This window comes from Balearica regulorum, chromosome 9 (genome assembly GCF_011004875.1).
Source record: "Balearica regulorum gibbericeps isolate bBalReg1 chromosome 9, bBalReg1.pri, whole genome shotgun sequence".
NCBI classification, from domain to species: domain Eukaryota; kingdom Metazoa; phylum Chordata; class Aves; order Gruiformes; family Gruidae; genus Balearica; species Balearica regulorum.
This window is the reverse complement of record NC_046192.1, coordinates 17,429,212-17,446,952: the sequence shown is the minus strand read 5'-3', so window position 1 is coordinate 17,446,952 and position 17,741 is coordinate 17,429,212. Positions and strand designations below refer to the sequence as shown.

The window sequence follows — 17,741 nt, the reverse complement described above, 5'->3', positions numbered from 1 at the left end:
AGGGTGGTGATGAGGGGCAAGGACAAGGCAGGGGACAGCTCTGGCATCGTGGGACACAGATACAGCCACCCACAGCTCTGCCCAGCCACCTTCTTACCAGCAGAGACCTGTAAAGCCAACGGCTGGTGGGAAATCTGATGTGTTGTCCTCGTCCCAACATCCACCCCAACACTGCAGGCTCTTTAGGGTCAACACAGTGGCTGAGAGGCAGCAGGCAGGACACGGCCATGAAGGAAGAGGTATGGCCGGGGGGCTCGCATACATTGCTCCTCCATCTCATTGCCAGAGTCCTCATCCCAGTCGCCTGCGGTGAGGCAGGACTCAGACTTGAACAGCACAGTGGAGCTGGACTTACTATTGCACATCAACGAGGTGGTAGTGGAGCTGCCGGCTGCCAGCTCCGCTGGGGCAGGAGAGCAGCCTCCCTCCAGCTGCACAAGCTCACCCACGGCCACAACAGCATCATGGCTTTGCAAGAACCCACAAGAGGAGTTGAGTGTTCAAAGCTTTATAACTTTATTCAAGCAGACAGCAGGTAATCCAGAAACAGAGTTTAGTACCCCACACCAGTCAGATGCCCGCACCAAGCAAGGCATCCCAACATCCCGGTAGGTCGCGGTTGTGCTGCCTAGCCAAGAGACAGGCTTTCTCTTTCCCTGCTGGCTATAAAGCGCATGATTAAGTCTGACATCAAGATGCATGCAAACACTACAGTGAGGACTCCCAGACAGCAGCTCTTAAATGCCATCCAGAGAAGTGTCACTAGGGAACAGTAACACAGACAGGGCTGTACACATGCCTTGGAGACAGCAGGGTCGTTAAGGAAAAGCAAGGAGTTGCACAAACCTGGACATCAGGCTTCTAGAGAAACAGATGAAAATCCAACCCTCCAAGTTAGTGAGCAGTGAGCTCAGTAACCAGGCTGGGGGCTTGTCCTTGCCTGTTCCTGGTGGAGGCCCAGGTCTCTGCTCCAGCTGAACAATGTTCTTTCTCTCAAGGACTACTGCTGAGGCTCAGGTCACTCGCTTGGTTTAAATGCCAGATCAAACTGTTTGCAGAGTACAGCTTTTTGGGAACAAGCAGCACAGTTTGGCAGGTGTCACACAGCATCAGTGCTCAGCTTCAGGTCAGGGAGCAGAGGGGCACCATGAGAAAGGTGCCATTGATTTCTGCCTGTCCACACAACACCCAGGAGGCGAGACTGGAGTTTCCAGCCAGACCTGGGGGGCAAGCAGCTTCCGATGCATGCACACCAGCATCACCCCAGTTCCAAAGCAGGCCAGCCTCTTAACTACTACACACACCAATCTAGAGCAGTGACCAGAGCCCTCCAGACAGCACTCAAGCCCGAGCTCTACATTCACCTTTAATCCCCCAAGTCCTTGTAACTGATTTGAAGTAAGTTTACTAAATCACAGAGCACACAGTCTAACCTAGCCTAGCCTAGTTTTCACTAAACATTCAAACACCAGTCCCACGACTGGAGGCAGGAAGCCACTTCAAGACAGCACAGCTATTTGAAACAGTTCAGCCTACAGAGAAGGTAGAGTCTAGGGAAGTACACAACAGATTGAAATTTGTATTTGCACCACCACAGGAGAGTGAAAAAATAGGACTGCAGGAAATTGATCCATGTTAGATACTAACCATCAAGCTTCGCAGATGACATTGCATGATAAGCATAGAACAATTATGGGAAACACTGTCCCCGATAATTACGTACACCCATAGTGCAACATATGGAGGTCACTGCCTCCGATATAACACTGTGGTAGGCAAAAACTACCTTGTTCTTTACACATTATGGAAGACACTGCCCCCGATAATGTCAGTTAGGTTTCATGATACATAAGGTACTGGAAGTTTGCAGGAAGCTGCCATTTAAAAATTGGGCCAATGCCTCATCTGAGGTACAAGAAGTTTTCGTGTGTTGCCGTGGGTGGAGTTAGGGCTACACAGCAAGCCCCTCCACCTGGGCCAGGAAGGAAGCTGTGCTTGCCATGTGAGAGCACAGCATCCAGAAAGGGGGGTGAAGGAGGAGTCTGAAGCCCAGAGGGGCACAGACACCACAGGGAAGCCGAATTTCTAGTATTTGAGTTTTCACTGAGGTTTTCAGCATTTCAAGGATCATTTTGGAAGGCAACCCAGAGACTTACTACCAGGTTTACACCTTCAAGTTTCTTCCAGAGAAGTGTTTTTGCCACAGAAAGCTTAATTGCTAGTTTTCAAAAGCTTTTTTTTTTTTTTTTGAGGGGCCTGTTTAGATTATTTTAAATGCAAAGTTCCAGTATCATGTTTGATTGTAATAGCAGATGCTGCTTTATTCAAAAACGACAGTATAACTGTCATAATTATGGAAGGCACTGCTTCCGATAATTATCTTCTATAAAAAAACACACCATTTATAGTGAACACTGTCACTGATAAATAAATAAACAAATAAATATCTCAGTGCCAAACAAAAGCCATCCTGCAAAATGGCATCAATCAAACAGGGTTTGGCCAACAAGAGACTTGATTTCACAAAAGGCCCCAGAGCAGCGTCTGAAGTGTCAGTCTAGAGCTATTTCTCAGTGCTGCCGGACTCACTGAGGTGCCAGCTAAAGATACAAAGGGGACATTAGGTAATCTTTGGGTCATTTTCCCTGGGTACTGAGACCTGCCTCAGCAGAAGCAAGCCTCCAAGATGTCATTGGGAGGCTGCTGTTGAGTGAAGGCAGGCTGGGCACTTCAGAGCTTGCTCATAATCCAGCACTTGCGGGCTATTACTATGTTTTATTTTTGAGCTACAGGTTGGTCTCTGCAGCTCCCTGCCAGAGAAGGGATCCTTGTTACAAGCGTTAAGAGGAATCCATTCCCTGTTTTGTCACTAGATTTAGGGAGCCAACAATTACAACCCTAAATAGATGAGGAACCTCCCCACTCAAGGTACTGCGTTCAGGAGTCACCCGAGCTGTGTTCTCAAGTACACTGGAGAGCAAGCCCCACAAGCAGCTCTATGTGACCCATTTAGACTGTGGTCAGATGGGAGCCTGGTCAGAGATTTCATGGTCATCTTAGTACCTGCTTTAAAACTGCCTCCTGTGAATTTGTCAAGGTGAGATTTAAATTTTATGCTCAACTTTGGTCAAAAAAGATTTGTTGCCAGAAAAAACTATGGAAGAACAATGCCATGTTAGGGAGTGGGTTTCCATAATCCTGTACCTTAACCACGTGTTTATCGTGTCTAGAATTCGTTGTCTGTATCCCAGATATCACCCACTAAGGCATTGGCAGCCCCTTTAATGGTCCAGGTCGCGAGGGCCAGCTGCTCTTTCAGCATGTTCACATCCACAGCATCCCTGCTGACACGCAGCAGCTGCAGGTTCTCCAGCAGACTCTGCAGGGTGTGGGAGCCTTTGCCAAAGAAGATGTGGCGAAAGGGAGCATCTTTTGGTGAGAGGTACGGGGAGAGGAAGTCATATTCCACCTGGAGTAGAGGTGGAAATTTGGGGTTATATTCTCATCTCCCAAGTTTTTCTTTCCTGCCCCATCACAACCTCCCAACCTCTGATTCCCACACAGCCCCTTCCTGCAGCAGCTCTGCAGGGGCCAGGCCAGACCCTCTCCTGATCGGCAGTGCAGAAGTCAGTCACACTGACACTCAGCAAGTGGAAGAGACACCAGTCTGCACAGAGCCCACAGCTCCTAAGGAAGAGGCCCATCCCAGCTATCACACACTTCCTTCGTGAAGAAAGGAAAACCAGTTACAGATACCCACCTTCATGATCCTGTCATTCAGGGCTCTGCGGATAATCCTGTTTTCCCTGTCACTGTTTGCGATGTCTCTTCTCAGTGCATCTGTAGCTCGCTGGAAGTCACCACGGGCAAAAAACAGCCAGTTCAAGGTCAGCCCCAGCGCCTGTGAAGGAGGAGCTGTTAGCAAACCTGATTTTCTTCTTTTGCTGCTCTCTTACCAAGAGAAAGTGTTCAGGTTGGTTTTTTTTTTTTCCGGTTTAACCAAGTAGCAGAGCAAGTTCCCGGCAGGCTCTTCTGAGGTCACTGAGCTCAGTGACATCTCTCCCCACCCACAGTTTCTTGTACCCTTTCAGCAGGGGTGCAAATGAGATGCAAAGCTGCAGTGTGCTGTGAATGATAACTAGAAGAGAAACCATTCACATCCATTTCCTCAAGAGCTCACCACAGCCATATTAGCTAAATCTGTTTGTCACAGCTACTCTGCCTGCACCGCTCTATAAGGAACATAGATTCAGGTCACCTCTTACTATGCTCTTGTGCCCAAAGGAGGAAGATGTCCACCTTGTTGTATTCAATGGCAGCAGAGCCTTATCAGCACGTGGCCCCGTAACAGTCTACGGAGATTCAGTGCACTCTGAGCCTTTCTTACCCTCACATCCCGATCGTAGGGCAAAAACTTCTCCTGGAACGCTAGCAATTCATCACTGTATCTCTCAAAGTCCAGGAAGAGCTCATGATCATGGGTCAGCCTGACAGCTATTTGTCCAGCAACTTCTGCAGCAGCACGCATAAAAGCATACAACTTGTCAGTCGTCTTCAGGTTCTCCAGAGTGTCCTCAGTAGTGCCCAAGAAGGAATATTCCCTATCTTTCTGCAAGAAAGAAGGCAGTGAAGTCAGGCAAGAGTGCTTCTCCAGCTAGAATTTTTCACCTCCCACTACAGTTTGCTTGCTACTTCCACCACAACCCATCTCCTTGTGCTGCTAAGTAGCGAGACTCGAGTGGCAAAACTTCAAAGCACAGGAGAAGGGATCTCATCCCTCACAGTTCCCAGCAATCAGCAGGATGCTCTGCTAGTTTGTTAGACCCCAAAGACATACAGACCTTTTCCCCTCCCTCAGAGTTCACTGCAGAGGCGCAGGTGGGCAAGACCCAACACCCAGTTTGGTATGTGCTGGCAGCACCCTCCAACCCTTCCTGGCAGGATAACTCAAGGTTTTTGGTGAAACAAGCGTGACACTAACAAAATCCAAGCATTCATAAGCAGAGGAAGTTGTTATCAGAACGGGTCCCAGCAGCACACCTGCAGTACCAGAGCAGGCAGCTTGGCTCCATTTTTGTCAGCCCTGAGCTGCAGCAGACCTGAGCAGTCTGAGTTAGTACTTGTTCTGGCCAACAGTACAACTTCCCCAATGCGCTTTACTTGCTAACCAGCAGGCTGTACTACAGTCTTTCACTCAAGCAGCAACAGCCTGGCATCTTTTTAGTGCTTTTAGCTACTGAATCATCGACATCTGAGCCTCCAGAAGAGCGAGTGGCCCCTCTCCCAACAAAACACGAGCGTTCAGGACTCTGGAACGGAGACCATAGGCCAACCATGCCCCAGGAGCAGCCTTCGCAGCAAGTACTGCCACAGTCACCAGGTCCAGAGGCTGCATCTCCTCCCCCAGAGAGGTTCCTGCATGGACAACGAGCTTGGGACAGCGGCTTGTGCTCTGCCATCTTGGAGAGCAGATATCCTTACAGCACGTTCCATGGAATGAGTACACCAGGCAGGCAGACAATACTTACATTGTAGAAACCAAAGGAAACCACTGGGATTCCCGAGTAGGCCAGGAAAGGGAACGCTGCATTATCCAGACCAAGAGGAACACTGCAAAACAGAAATTACCAATTGGTTTGGACATCCCAGGAGAAAAGTTATAAGCCTTAGAATTGAAGCTCTGAGTCAACTGGACTACCCTGTCTAGACAATACTGGTTTTGGCAAGGAGTCCCAGCCAAGTGCCGAGGGCTGCTCATCTATTTCCAGTGACCGGTCTTTGTCCAAGGCTGTTCTTGCTCTACAAAAAGGTGTCTGGGCTGCCTACAGGCAGCTTGGGGCAGCACTAAGTACAGCTACTGTCGTATTGTTCACGCTTGCCTGGTCTCATTGCAGCAGGTAGAGCCCGCCCCAGGCAGTGGCATTACACTCCAGCACAAAGAGCAGAAGCCATTTAGTTCATTCCTTTATGGAGATTTGCTTTCCCAAAGAGCAGGATGACAATACTTACACTGTTTTTACCCAATCAGAGCCGACTCTGTCATACAGGCTTCCCAAATCCTTCGCTGGGTCCTTCACCTGCACAGAGATGACAGTCAGTGCGCTTGTTCTGACCTCTGCTTAGGCTTCCAGGTCCATCCTGGAGCTTGCATTGCTGTGCAGATGCCAGAGTCAGGTGTGCTCCCCTGACCTTTCTCCACACAGGCACGGTTCATGCGGGACAGGCATTCACCTCCCACTGAACTGTGGCATTTGCTGATTTTAGACTCTGCACGCGTGAAGTGCAATTCCCAGAACCCAGCTGACTTCAGACAGGGCCGTCCAGAGTATCTCAGCCCTTTCTCCTAAATGGGGCTTTCTCCTCAGAAGGTGCCAGCTGAGGAAAGTGACCCAGCACAGCTCTAGCTGCTTTTGGTTCCTCCTTAAAACCACAGTCACCTTGATTAGCCCAAAATCCTTCAACTCACCCCCTTCATAGTTCTCTCCAGCAAGGTGTACAGCAATGGGCTAGCAGAAATCTTCATGTGGTTGAAACCTGCAAAAGAGAAAGGGTGTTTGACATGCTGGCACTATTAACCACTACTACTAGAACTGCTCAGCCCTGTGACTGAGCAACAACTGATCTACAGCTTGTTGTCAAAGGATCTTCAACAGACACAGGACAGTCTACTGGGACCTAGTAGAGCTGCCTCCTTCTGGCTCAGGCTACAGCAGCCTTCCAGTTTCAATGACTACAGGAGAATAAATGGAGTAATGCCAGTCTTCAGCCAAAAAGCCAGCATCAGCTTCTGGCACAGCCCCCATTTCTGGAGGTTAAGGGATGTCTGTCAAGCTATTCTGGTCCCAGTCAGTTTCAAGAAACTTAAGAGTAGCAGGTTACCTAGGACTGCAGCATCCAAGTTAATGTAAGTGAAGGCTTTGGCATGCAGTGTGGCAGAATACCCCTAGAACAAAACAAGTATTTTAAGATGAGCAGTAGTAGTACAACACCAGGATGTTTAATCCACAGGAAATTGCAACTGCACAGTCATCATGCAGAAGTCCATCAAAGAAACAGTACCTCCAGCCATTCAGTAGCACCGACAGCTCCGTACTCTCCCGCACTCCAGCTAGCGAAGATAATGCTGCGCCTTGGTTTGTAGCCATCTGCAAAGAGAGAGAGACTGAGATGTCTGCTCTTCCCCCGCGGAGATGTAGATTAGCACCGAGGGCCTGGGTTGATGAATTGCCTGCTCCTCAGACAGAGCTGAAGCATTCTGGCTGCTGCAGACGAACATGCATACTAATGGCTGCTTGGACGCTGTACCCTGCCCTGCCGCAGAACTGAGTAGGAAAACCATGCTGTCTGCATTTCCTCCCTTTTTTTTTGGCTGCCCAAGCCCAAAGTTAACCCTGGAGACAAGAACACTCACACTAAGTGCCACCACGCAGCCCCCATCACTCCAGCTGGTCAGCTACTTCATTGTTTTCCCACCTTTAAGCCTGGCTGTCCAATAGACAGCTCAAGCTTGAGGTCTGTATTGTGCGTTATCCGAGGGCATTCTTCCATTCAAGCCATACCAGAGAGAAGCAGACAGCCCCTTAGAATCAAGTGCTCACAGCAGACAAGTTGTCCATATTGGACAAGTAATAGCTTCTCAGGAAGCTTTGTCAGATTCCCTATGCCTTCCCAAAGGATTATTTTGCAACTGGGCTCTCCTGTGTTAACACACGCAGAGCTAAGCCTGCATTACCTCCCACCCCCAATGCTTTTGTACACAAATATTTACCATTTTTCACCATTTCTGAGATTACACGGGCAAGTTCCAACAATATAGCAGTTCCAACACCAGCCTTGGCCACTCCTGGGCCCCAGGAGTCTCTCTGGGCTCCAATCACAACATATCGATCTATAAAGGAGACAGCAAGATCTGAGTTGCAAGCTTCAGGTTGCAAACACCATCTATCAGAAAAGCAGCTTTGAACATCTGTGCTAGGAACAGAGTACGGAGTCTGATCCCTGAATCTGGCACACTGCATGCTTTCATCTAGCCTTTCCTTGGCAGCATGGTTCAGCTTTTCCCTTCACCCTTAGGGAAGGGTCTCGGTTTTGCTGAAGAAGCAGTTGTCTCTATCTGGGAGCAGCTGCCGTGTTCTGATGCCCACAGAAGAGGAAGGGTTCCCCTCCAGACTGAGCCACAAGGCAGTTGCTCTTACCTGGTTCTTCAAACCCCTTGATAGCACCAAAGATGTTCAGAATCTTCCTGTCCACCATAACATTGTTCACACTCAGTTTCACCATCATCTTGCTCGTGCTGCTCAGCATCACCTTACATCCCATGACCCCACCCTTCCACTCTGGAAGGCAGTCCTCTCCATCCATTTTGCTGAGGGGAAAAAGAGAGATCCCTTGAACCTATTATCCAGCTCTGAAGTCATTTAGTTATCCTGTGAAAGAAGCAAGCCTGCAACTGTTGACTTGGTATTTGTAATACCAGACTTGGTGTTTGTAAAAGGGGACCAAGCTATCGTGGTGGATGTTACCATGAGATATGAAAGTAAAGTAACATTTTTGGTGGATACAGCAACAGAAAAAGTAAAGAAGTACCAACATCTTAATCAAGTGCGAGAACTGACGAATGCTACCAACATCAAATTTATGTTTCCCTTTGGGAGCACGTGGGAAGTGGCATCACGGCAATTACGAATTACTAGCTGATTTGGGACTCTCAAGCTCCTGACAAGATAAAGTGGCTCATCGTCTATCGAATGGAGTGCTGTTTATTTCAGTGGACATTACACATGTGTTTGCATATGCACAGGGCCTGCTCAAGAAATAGCTTGCAGTCCTGTCCCACTAATTACGCAGGGAGAGGTAGGATGCAGAGGTCAAGAGGAATCCAACGCTAGATTAAGTTCAGTCTTTAAGACACCAGACATGGACAAGTGACATTTCTCCAGCCAGTTCCAGCATGTGCTCCCTGCGATACACAGCAGAGACCAGCAGAGAGCTCCCTGGGCTCACAGCACCTCCACTCCATCCTCACCCCTGCAAAAGGGCCACAGCAGCCTAACCTGCAAGCCAGGAGAAACAGTTACCTGAACAGCTTGCTTACTGCTTGGCTAGAGATAGTCTGAACAGCAATGCGAGGTAGTCCAGAAGACTCCACTGGTGGGAACTGGGTGTGGTTGAAAGAAGGGAAGCCTGGGGTGAAAGGGTCTCCAGTTCCAAGGTGGGCCTGTGAAAAGCAAGACCTATCCTCAGGTCTCAGAGGAACCCAAGAGTTTCCATCTACAGAAGGGCATGAAGCCTGCAGAAGGACTGCAGCAGTCCACAGTGGGAAGGGTTCATGAGAACAGCAAACAGGGGAGCCAGTCGCATACTCACATGTCCAAAGGGGACAAGTGCATCTGTGTTCCTGTAATCGTAGGGATCCAGGTACATCAGGGCACCAGCTGCTTCTACCTCTTTGGCATTTGCAACCTGAAGCAAAGAGTAACATTAACTGCACATTTGCACTGCAAGCAAGGGAAATTAAGACAAGTACATGGAGAAATGGTGTGAAGGGTTGTGTTCCTCAATGCTCAACTGCACAACAGATTTTAACAGCCACCTGACAGTGACAGATACACAAGGAAGCTGAAAACTAGCAGCTCAGTCCTACTCCAGGCAAAGTGTGTCTAATACCTTTTTCAACAGTTTGGACACTCCACAGTTAATGTCTCACCCTATGATTCCTTCAGCTCATACTTGCTCCTCAGAGCAGCTTAGAAGACGTCATTTAGTTTTGATTATGCTCCATCTGTTTTCCCAAGATTAGGTTAGACCCAAGACAAGATAAGCAGCCACTGGAGACTCATCTGCACATGGAAAATGGAGGCAGGGTGGCCTAGTCAGGTTCCTGTTTAATACACTTACAACCCAGGTGCCTCCAATATGCCACCAGTACAAACACTCTTGCAAGGCTAGACACCAGTTTGAAGAGTGGGAAGGGGATTGGAGAACCAGTGAGCACCCCTTGCAGAAGCACTTTTCAGCTCTGCCTGCGTCTGATGCATGCAGGCAGGCAGAGTCTGACTGGAAAGAGTCCTGTGCCCCAGCCTCCCCAGGGGCACCCATCCAAGGGGCAGCTCTGGGTCAGACCCAGAACAGGCTTGTGTACAGAAGGACTTGAATCCTTTAGGCTGCTTGGCTATTTGGTTCTACTCGCTACAAAGGGAACATTACAGCAACATGCAAGGCAGCTGACTGGGTGTGCAGTGCCAGCACCTTCACTTGGACCAAGTGGACAGTCAGCAAAGGCCCAAGTGAGACACTGCAGCCAAGCTTTGAAAGTATCTGGCTACAGCAGGAAGAGGTGCTCTGGAGGCAAGGCCGTTCTGCTTCTAGCAGCCCTATTGCTGCATCTAGCAATATCAGCCAGCTCTGCACCCTGTAACCCCCAGGCGGCCTCCCTCTGCCCGACAGCTCCATCCAGATGCTTGGCTGTCTCAGCCAGACTGCCACAGGCCAAGAACACCAGCACCATGAATGGTAACCAGCTCTGTTCAGTCTTGGGTGTCCAGACCTGCACATGGAGGTTTAGTGCAAACAAGCAAGACCAAACCTGCAGGGACAAGCCTTCATGCATAAGTATGAGACCTGAACTGAGGCACAGAGGTGTGTCTTCAAGAGGAGGAAGCATAGCTTCCTGCTGCCAAGTTTGGCCACGCTTTGGGGCACAGACTGCTTACCTTCTCAGCAAGGGTTATTTTTCCAGCTCTGAAGATGATTATAGTACCATTCAGTGAAACACCCAGCTTCTGTATCTTCTGAAAATCAGCTTTCAGGCCATAGTTCACATAGACTGGTTTGCCCTGGAACAGAAACACTGGTTGTAATTGCAGTAGTCCTATGTCAGTAAGACACTTGAAATAGCCTAGAGTGACAGTAACAGTGACTCCTGCTAACAGTAGGGAGTTCAAGCTCAGCAATGTAAATTTTAATCACATGCAACATGCCTGTTGGAGCAGCACTTCCATCAAGGTTCCTGTCTGGATCCCAGGAGAGAAGTTTAAACAGCTACTTCTCCATCTTGCTGAAGTAACAAAACTACATACTTCGTCATCCCACTCTCCCCACCACCACTCCCAACTCTCTAACTGGGTATGGCTTTATACACTCCATATCTTGAAGGCACAGATTGTGGACATTGCCACCTGGTAAGCATGCAAGCACATTCCCAGGATCTTCTTGGAGTCACTTACAACAGCTGAGCCATTCTTGCTGTATGCCACATATGCATCAGGACTCTCCAGCTCCTCTTCTCTACCATCTACCACAACAGACACTTTGTTGTTGCTACTGTTAAACATAAAGAGACAGTGTTATGTTCTGTCATACACAAACTCCATATTTAACTAGCTCCCATATTTCAGTCTGTGCCCTAGCAATTCTGATCAAGTCAATGCAGAGCCTGAAACAGGCAGACTCATCCCAGTACTTCCATGCAAGAATCTCTGGGGTTGTTCAGAAACATTAAAAAAGGCTAACTTTTAAAACAAGCAGCAGAAAGAATCTGTGCTTCCAAGTCTCTTAGCTTCCTCTTAAGAGGAGGTAAGCAAATTCATTTCCTCACAACATAAAGGGGTAAGACACAAGGGTATGTGCTGTCAACCACCACAATGCCTCTTGATACCCTCCTGAGCCACTGCCAGGTTTGCAATGCCTGTCTTGGTGACAAGACAGAGTCACCCATGCTAGCAGTTTTAGACACAGATAATCTGATCTTCAGCTGAGTTTTTACTCAAGTTTGTTTTCTCTCCACTTGCTAAGCATGCTTTGAGGAAACAGCTGTCCCAGGAAAAATCCAGATCCTCTGGATTTAGAAAGCTTGAGAAGAGACAGAAGCAGCTACTGCTTGGCCTTTTTTTTGGAGAGGGGTAACTGGCTCACAATTTTAGCACAGCTTTCAGTAGAAGTCACATGTTCGCTCAAGACTACAGATATCCGTCCTGTAAGAAAGAGATCTGCAGCTCTTCATTAACGTACCTGCCTTTGACCTGCAGCCTAACGTAGTGCTCATCGTTCCACACGTCATCCAAGCGGAATTTGGTGAACTGCTCATGAATGTAGCTGGCAATGTTCTCATCTTCACTCTGGCCAGCTTCAAAAGAGTGTTTATTTGCTCTTGGCCTGTAGGTAATGAATGTGTAGCTTAGGCTACAGCACCAGGTTGCACTGCAGTGCTCCAGCCTGCAAACCCAAGCTGAATGGGTTAATTTAAGCCCATGTTTAACCACATGCCACCCCACAATATCTTTAAGGCCCTTGTTCTCCAAAGGAGCTCAAGTTCTGCTCACAGGCTGTGCCTCTCCCATAGCTGTAGCTAAGCTTTCTGGAACTGTTACCTCAAGTTGTCCTCAAGATGTTTGGTTGACAGCTTATCTGACAACAGGGTTCTGAGCTCAGGCCAGAAGACAGGTGGTCCAGAAACCTCTTCCTCCTCAGTTGCATCATCATCATCCGCTAAGTAAGATGCAGTAGGAGTCATCTCACACTTGCCACTTCCATCCAGACACCTGCCAGCCTTCTGGATTCGTCCACGATAACTCAAGTAGCCGATCAGAAACCCTACGGACAGAACAGGTATTTCTTTGTGCTGCAGAAAGATGACTAAACCAGCCCCACACCACACAAGTGCATTCAAAGCAGCTTTAGGGTTAAGATGCATCTCTGCCCTCATCATTTTTGACAAGCTGGTGTACCTAAGGACAGACAGGATTATGCAGTCTGACATTTTGCCTGAGCTGGCATGTTTTAAGGTACACTGTAAATCTGATCTTATGCTTGGCAGAGTCCCTCCAGCACCACTTCGGAAGCAAAATGCTTACTTTAGGTCAGTGGCAGCATTAAAACCTTTGAGAGACGAACACCACAGGCTTTACTGGTATGTTCACCCACATCTCTAGAGAAGCGTTAAGAGTTAATCAAGGGAAAACCAGTACACTTGCCATATGGCCCAGTTTGCCCTTTAGCTAAGTCACAGTTCCGCTGTCAAATTTCGCGCTTCTTTGTGCCAATTCTGTACCATAAGTCTGAGCTAGACAGGGTTAGTGACAAGAAGCTGCAGCCTGGATCCAGGCTCTTTAATTATCTCCTGAAACAATACAGAATCAAATGTTAACAGCCTCAGATACGCCCAACACCAGTCTACTTCACACAGTTGCCTCTCACCCTTCCTTACCAATCAAAAGGAGGAGGACAGCTGCGATGACTAGGAAGCAGAAGTTCTTGCCACTCCTCCGTGGAGGAGGCATGCTGGCATGCAGGTGCTCTGGTCTCCCAATTTCCCCTCCTTCCTCATCATCCGCAGACAGCTTCATCTCCACATGGCTGTTGTCTCCATCCGTTTGCCGGGCAATGCTGAAGCGGGTGTACGACATGGGTTCACCACTAAACTGTGTTAAAAGACAATCATGTGATGGAAGAGTTTGCTACACCAGCCTACAATCCTTGCAGCCAGCCGTACCTGTGCTCCAAACCAAACACAGCTTGTTCATCTGAAACCGCTCCAGTGCGGCCCAAGCGTTTGGCTGTCAATAAGTCAGGCTGGCTGCTTTGATCAGAAAGTTAGACCCACTCAGGGTCTCCAGAGTCTATTTAGCATGTTTGCCCTGCACAAGTTCAGAGTCACATTGGCTGGAGTCTGTTACTGGTACAGCCAACGGCATTGGCATTTCCCATGTGATCACACGGCAAAGGCTGATTGAAGTAGAAACTCCTGTTCTTAATCAGAAATGCACTGATCTGACCTGAACATACACAACTCACACAGAAGGGAACTTTGATCAGGACAGAGGAAAGGGAAGGCAACCCCTCCATGGTTGTGCCTTTGAGCCACATCCACTTTGACGTAAATACTCTCATCCAGTATCTAGATAATCTTTTATTAAACTGCCCCAGGCTACTCTTAAATTACACTATTGATAAGTATTATAAAGCAGCTAGGCTTAAGAGAGACGACCCATGGGAATCCTGCTACCTCAGCTAACATGAAAGCTGAGGATACACCTCCCGCATCCACCAGCGACTGGAACCATTCAACAGGACTTTATCAGTCCCAAGCAGAGCAGATTCCAGTCTGGAGCCCACTTTTCTAAACAGCTGCAACACACAGTCTAATCACCTACAGAACAGCAGCCCACGTGCAAGGCAGTCGGTCAGATTAAAAGACAGTTAAACTCAATTCCAGGCGTAGCCAGGCACTAAGCAGAACCACTCAGCTTCCATTAGAGCTGCTGAACTTGCCTGTGGCCACAATCATGCTGGGGACAGGCAGGAACTACCTAAAAGGCCAAAGGAATAGTTTTGGGAGCAACTGTCCTGCAGCCCCTCTCCACTGTACTGGAGAAGCGGCTGGTGGCAAGCGCCTAAGCCCTGTTACAATCTTAGCAGCTCATCCTCAGTTCTTGGCTCACTCTCACATTACGAGTCAGCGATGGGAGCTGGTTGGTCAAAACTAAACCAATGTCATTTCAGACCTGCAGTTTCATTCCTGCCCATGCTACCCACAATGAATTGGCTGGCTGCTCACATTTTGGAAAGGGCAACACTGCAGTCTCTCCTAACAGCCTCCCTGCTCAGCTGCTTGATACCTTGGCATCCCTCACACTTTGCGGAGGACATGCCTCAACCCCACATATCCTCCATACTTGTTCAGAGACCAAACTATCACATTTGCAGTCCTAGCCTAGGGTCATTTCACAGTCCAAGCTCTCCAGGACCAGCAGGCTTGCTTGAGCAAGCTCAGATCTACCACCTCCTGCACATTTGTTTCAAAGCACAGGTCACATTCAAAGGCTGGACTTGTGGTTGAGTTCCCACCGCCAAAGTAACATAATAGAACACATGTTGATTGTCCTGATAGGCATTTAATCAGCTTCCTCAGCAGCACTTCCTCCTGGAACATTGTTCAAGGCTTGCATCCCCTCCTTATCAGTTTCCTGAGAGACCCAAGACATCGTAGCAGTTAACGATAACCACAACGGCACTGAACTGCTTATACCACCTCTTTATCACGGCCAGCTAGCTACAGTGACATCTGCCTCACAACCCACACAGTAGCACCTAACGCTGCTTTTGATTCATCATCTTCTCTGATGATGAACCTTTCTTCTGCAGTATCATCAGCCCACCAAGAGATAAATGGCACAGGAAGACTGTGTCTTACCAAGTTAGAGATGGCCGCTCTGGCATGGTCCATTGCCTTCCGGAGGAGTGCCCACCAACTTGACCAAAGCCCTAGAAGTTCAGAAAACAACAGGTCAAGTCAGGCAGTTCCCCTGCCACTACATAAGATGTCCAAGGTCAGTCACTGCCACTAATGGAATGCTTGCCCATAGATTTTGTGCGCATGCTTCTACATAAGTCACAATGTTGGTCAACCTATACCAACTTTGAATGCAACCTAGAAGTTCGCATACTCCCACTGCAAACATAAGTTCTGATGAACAAACTGACTCTTTCTATTGAACTCCAAGGATGGGGAGGGAGGTGGATAAGAGAGGAATACAGTCTGAAACGGCTAATTTCAGCCAAGGGTCTTATTAATGGTAGGGCCACCTCCACTCAGGGAGGGCTGACAAGAGGCACTTCTCATCTGTGACAACAGACACCAGATATCTAAGGTTCCTGGGTTCTGTCTCAATGACAGGATGGAGACAAGAGTCAGACTGGTATCCAGAAATGACACAATGCCAACAGCAAACCAGCACAAACTCCTACTCTGCCAAAGCACATCCAATTGCAAGGCCTTCTAGATGGCTATATTATCTACTGCTTTACGAAGGCAATTTCAGTTTTGGAGAGTCTCCCAGAATAGCCAAGAGGTACACTGCAAAACCATTTCAGTAACTTTTCTAGTTTGGATTTCTCTAGACAACAAAATTTTCTGAAAGGTAAACTGTAACTGATTTACTTCAGCATTTCTTCCTGAAAAGATGCTTGAAAAAACTTTGTAGGTTAAACGACTAGACAGTTTGCATTGGGACAGGCATTTAGGTGGGGAGCATGCAACCTGAGTGTGCCCTCCAACACCACTGCTAGGAAATGGCTTTGGACTGGTCTTCAGGTGCATGTGGATTAGCTTTACGCCTGGAAGCTCTGCAACATAAGCAGGTTTTATTTGGAGATCAAAGGTGGCCATCCGCTCATTTCACCTTTTGTTTAGGGCAAGGGTACACGGAGCTGAATCTCCGGCTGCTTTGAGAAGCCTATTGCGAGTGACAACCTGAGGCCCAGGCCCTGTGCAGGCAGGGCACAACAGAGCGTGTGCACTGAGGGGCTCCACAAAGCCAGACCAGTTAACCCAGGGGAAGAGCCAGGGAACGGCAAAGGGCCTGCGGGCACCACACCTGGCAGGGATGCTCCCCGGGAATACAGCCTCCCCCCCGCAGCAGTCACCTCGAACCCCTCACGGCCCAGACCCCCCGCACCAGCCCGCAGGGACAGCCCACGAGGAAGGGACCTTCCCTCCCGCCAAGCGACCCGGGAAGCGGCCAACCCGCAAACAACCCCCAATCCCTCAAAAACAAGGTAGGGCGGGGGGGGGGGGGGGGGGAAGAGCACAGGAGTAGCCTCCCGCGAAGGGATGGGTGACCCCGATACCGCGGCCAAGGCCCGGCTGCGGGCCGCCAGATAAGCTGGCTGGGCGATACGCCTCCCGCCGAGAGCACGTCTCCCCTCTGCCCAGGCTTACAGCCGCACGCTCGGCCGCGCCGCCGGGCTGCCCCCGCAGCGCCGTTCTACCCACCTTCAAGGTCAGGCGCTACGGCAGCCTCTGCCGCAGCACGTGGTACACGCGCACCGCACCTCCCTGCCGCCAACCGGAGCTACCGCGGCTGCTGCAGCGTAAGCCCTCCTCGCGCCGCGCAGCCGCGCCGCGCAGCCTCACTTCATGGCGGCGGCGGCGGCGGCGGCGGCGGCGGCGGCAGCGGCGGCGGCAGCAGCAGCAGCAGCAGCGGCGGCGGCGGCGAGCCCCCCCCCCGCCCTTTCCCGCCCGCCCAACGGCCAGTCTGCGAGCGCCGCTCACTCACCCGCCGCGCGCCGCGCCGCGGCCCAACTGCCGCAACGTCTCACAAGGCCGTTTACGCTCCCACGGCCTGAAGCCAATCAGCAGCTCTTCTGTCGTGGCTCCTCCCCTAGCGGGGCCGGGCCTAGAGCCACAGATGGTTGTGAGTGGAGGGGATCTCAAAGACCGCCTCGTTCCACCTTGTGCCGTGGGCAGGGACACCGTGCAGTAGCCCACGTTGCCCAAAGCCCCATCCAGCCTGTCCTTAGGCACTTCCAGGGATGGGGCTTCCACAACCTCTCTGGGCAACCTGTTCCAGTGCCTCACCACTCTAACAGTAAAGAATTTCTTCCGAATATCTTACGTAAATCGACCCTCCTTCAGCTTAAAGCCATTACCCCTTGTCCTGTCACTATGCTCCCTGGTAAACAGTCCCTGACCATCTTTCCTGTAGACCCCTTCAGGTACTGGAAAGCTGCAATTAGATCTTCCCTGGAACCTTCTCTTCTCCAGGCTGAACAACCCCAACTCCCTCAGCCTGTCCTCATAGGAGAGGTGCTCCAGCCCTCTGATCGTCTTTGTGTCTCCTCTGGACACTCTCCAACAGCTCGATGTCTTTCTTGTACTGGGGACCCCAGAGCTGGATGCAGTACTCCAGGTGGGGTCTCATGAGAGCAGAGTAGAGGGGCAGGATCACCTCCCTCGACCTGCT

The 17,741-nt window shown here is 49.8% G+C and overlaps 1 protein-coding gene across 3 annotated transcripts; it reads right to left on the bottom strand.

The window, feature by feature from the left end:
* Nucleotides 1-492: 492 nt before the first annotated feature.
* TFRC (transferrin receptor) lies at nucleotides 493-17,115 on the bottom strand. Of its 3 annotated transcripts, none has more exons than XM_075761277.1 (19): nucleotides 17,055-17,115; nucleotides 15,191-15,261; nucleotides 13,205-13,418; nucleotides 12,369-12,591; nucleotides 12,010-12,153; nucleotides 11,226-11,322; nucleotides 10,713-10,835; nucleotides 9,367-9,462; nucleotides 9,078-9,217; nucleotides 8,196-8,365; nucleotides 7,769-7,888; nucleotides 7,060-7,145; nucleotides 6,880-6,943; nucleotides 6,467-6,534; nucleotides 6,010-6,077; nucleotides 5,529-5,610; nucleotides 4,388-4,609; nucleotides 3,761-3,901; nucleotides 493-3,469 (listed from the first exon to the last, which is right to left on the bottom strand). In XM_075761277.1, the coding sequence occupies exons 2-19, from the start codon at nucleotides 15,221-15,223 to the stop codon at nucleotides 3,227-3,229; spliced, it is 2,334 nt and encodes a 777-aa protein (XP_075617392.1). In that variant the 5' UTR covers nucleotides 15,224-15,261; nucleotides 17,055-17,115; the 3' UTR covers nucleotides 493-3,226. The 3 variants fall into 3 exon arrangements, with proteins under 3 accessions (XP_075617392.1, XP_075617394.1, XP_075617393.1); XM_075761279.1 differs by having other exon boundaries at nucleotides 17,051-17,107; XM_075761278.1 differs by lacking the exon at nucleotides 17,055-17,115 and adding an exon at nucleotides 16,772-16,904.
* Nucleotides 17,116-17,741: the final 626 nt, after the last annotated feature.

Bases quoted from the DNA above. Each gene is read 5' to 3' on its own strand.
- TFRC (XM_075761277.1), bottom strand. From the start codon at position 15,223: ATGGACCATGCCAGAGCGGCCATCTCTAACTTG. The intron at 8,366-9,077 runs GTAACTGTTTCT...TTTTCCCCTCAG, and splicing joins GCAGTAAGCAAGCTGTTCAG to CAAAATGGATGGAGAGGACT. The intron at 7,889-8,195 runs GTAAGAGCAACT...TCTCCTTTATAG, and splicing joins CAAGGGGTTTGAAGAACCAG to ATCGATATGTTGTGATTGGA.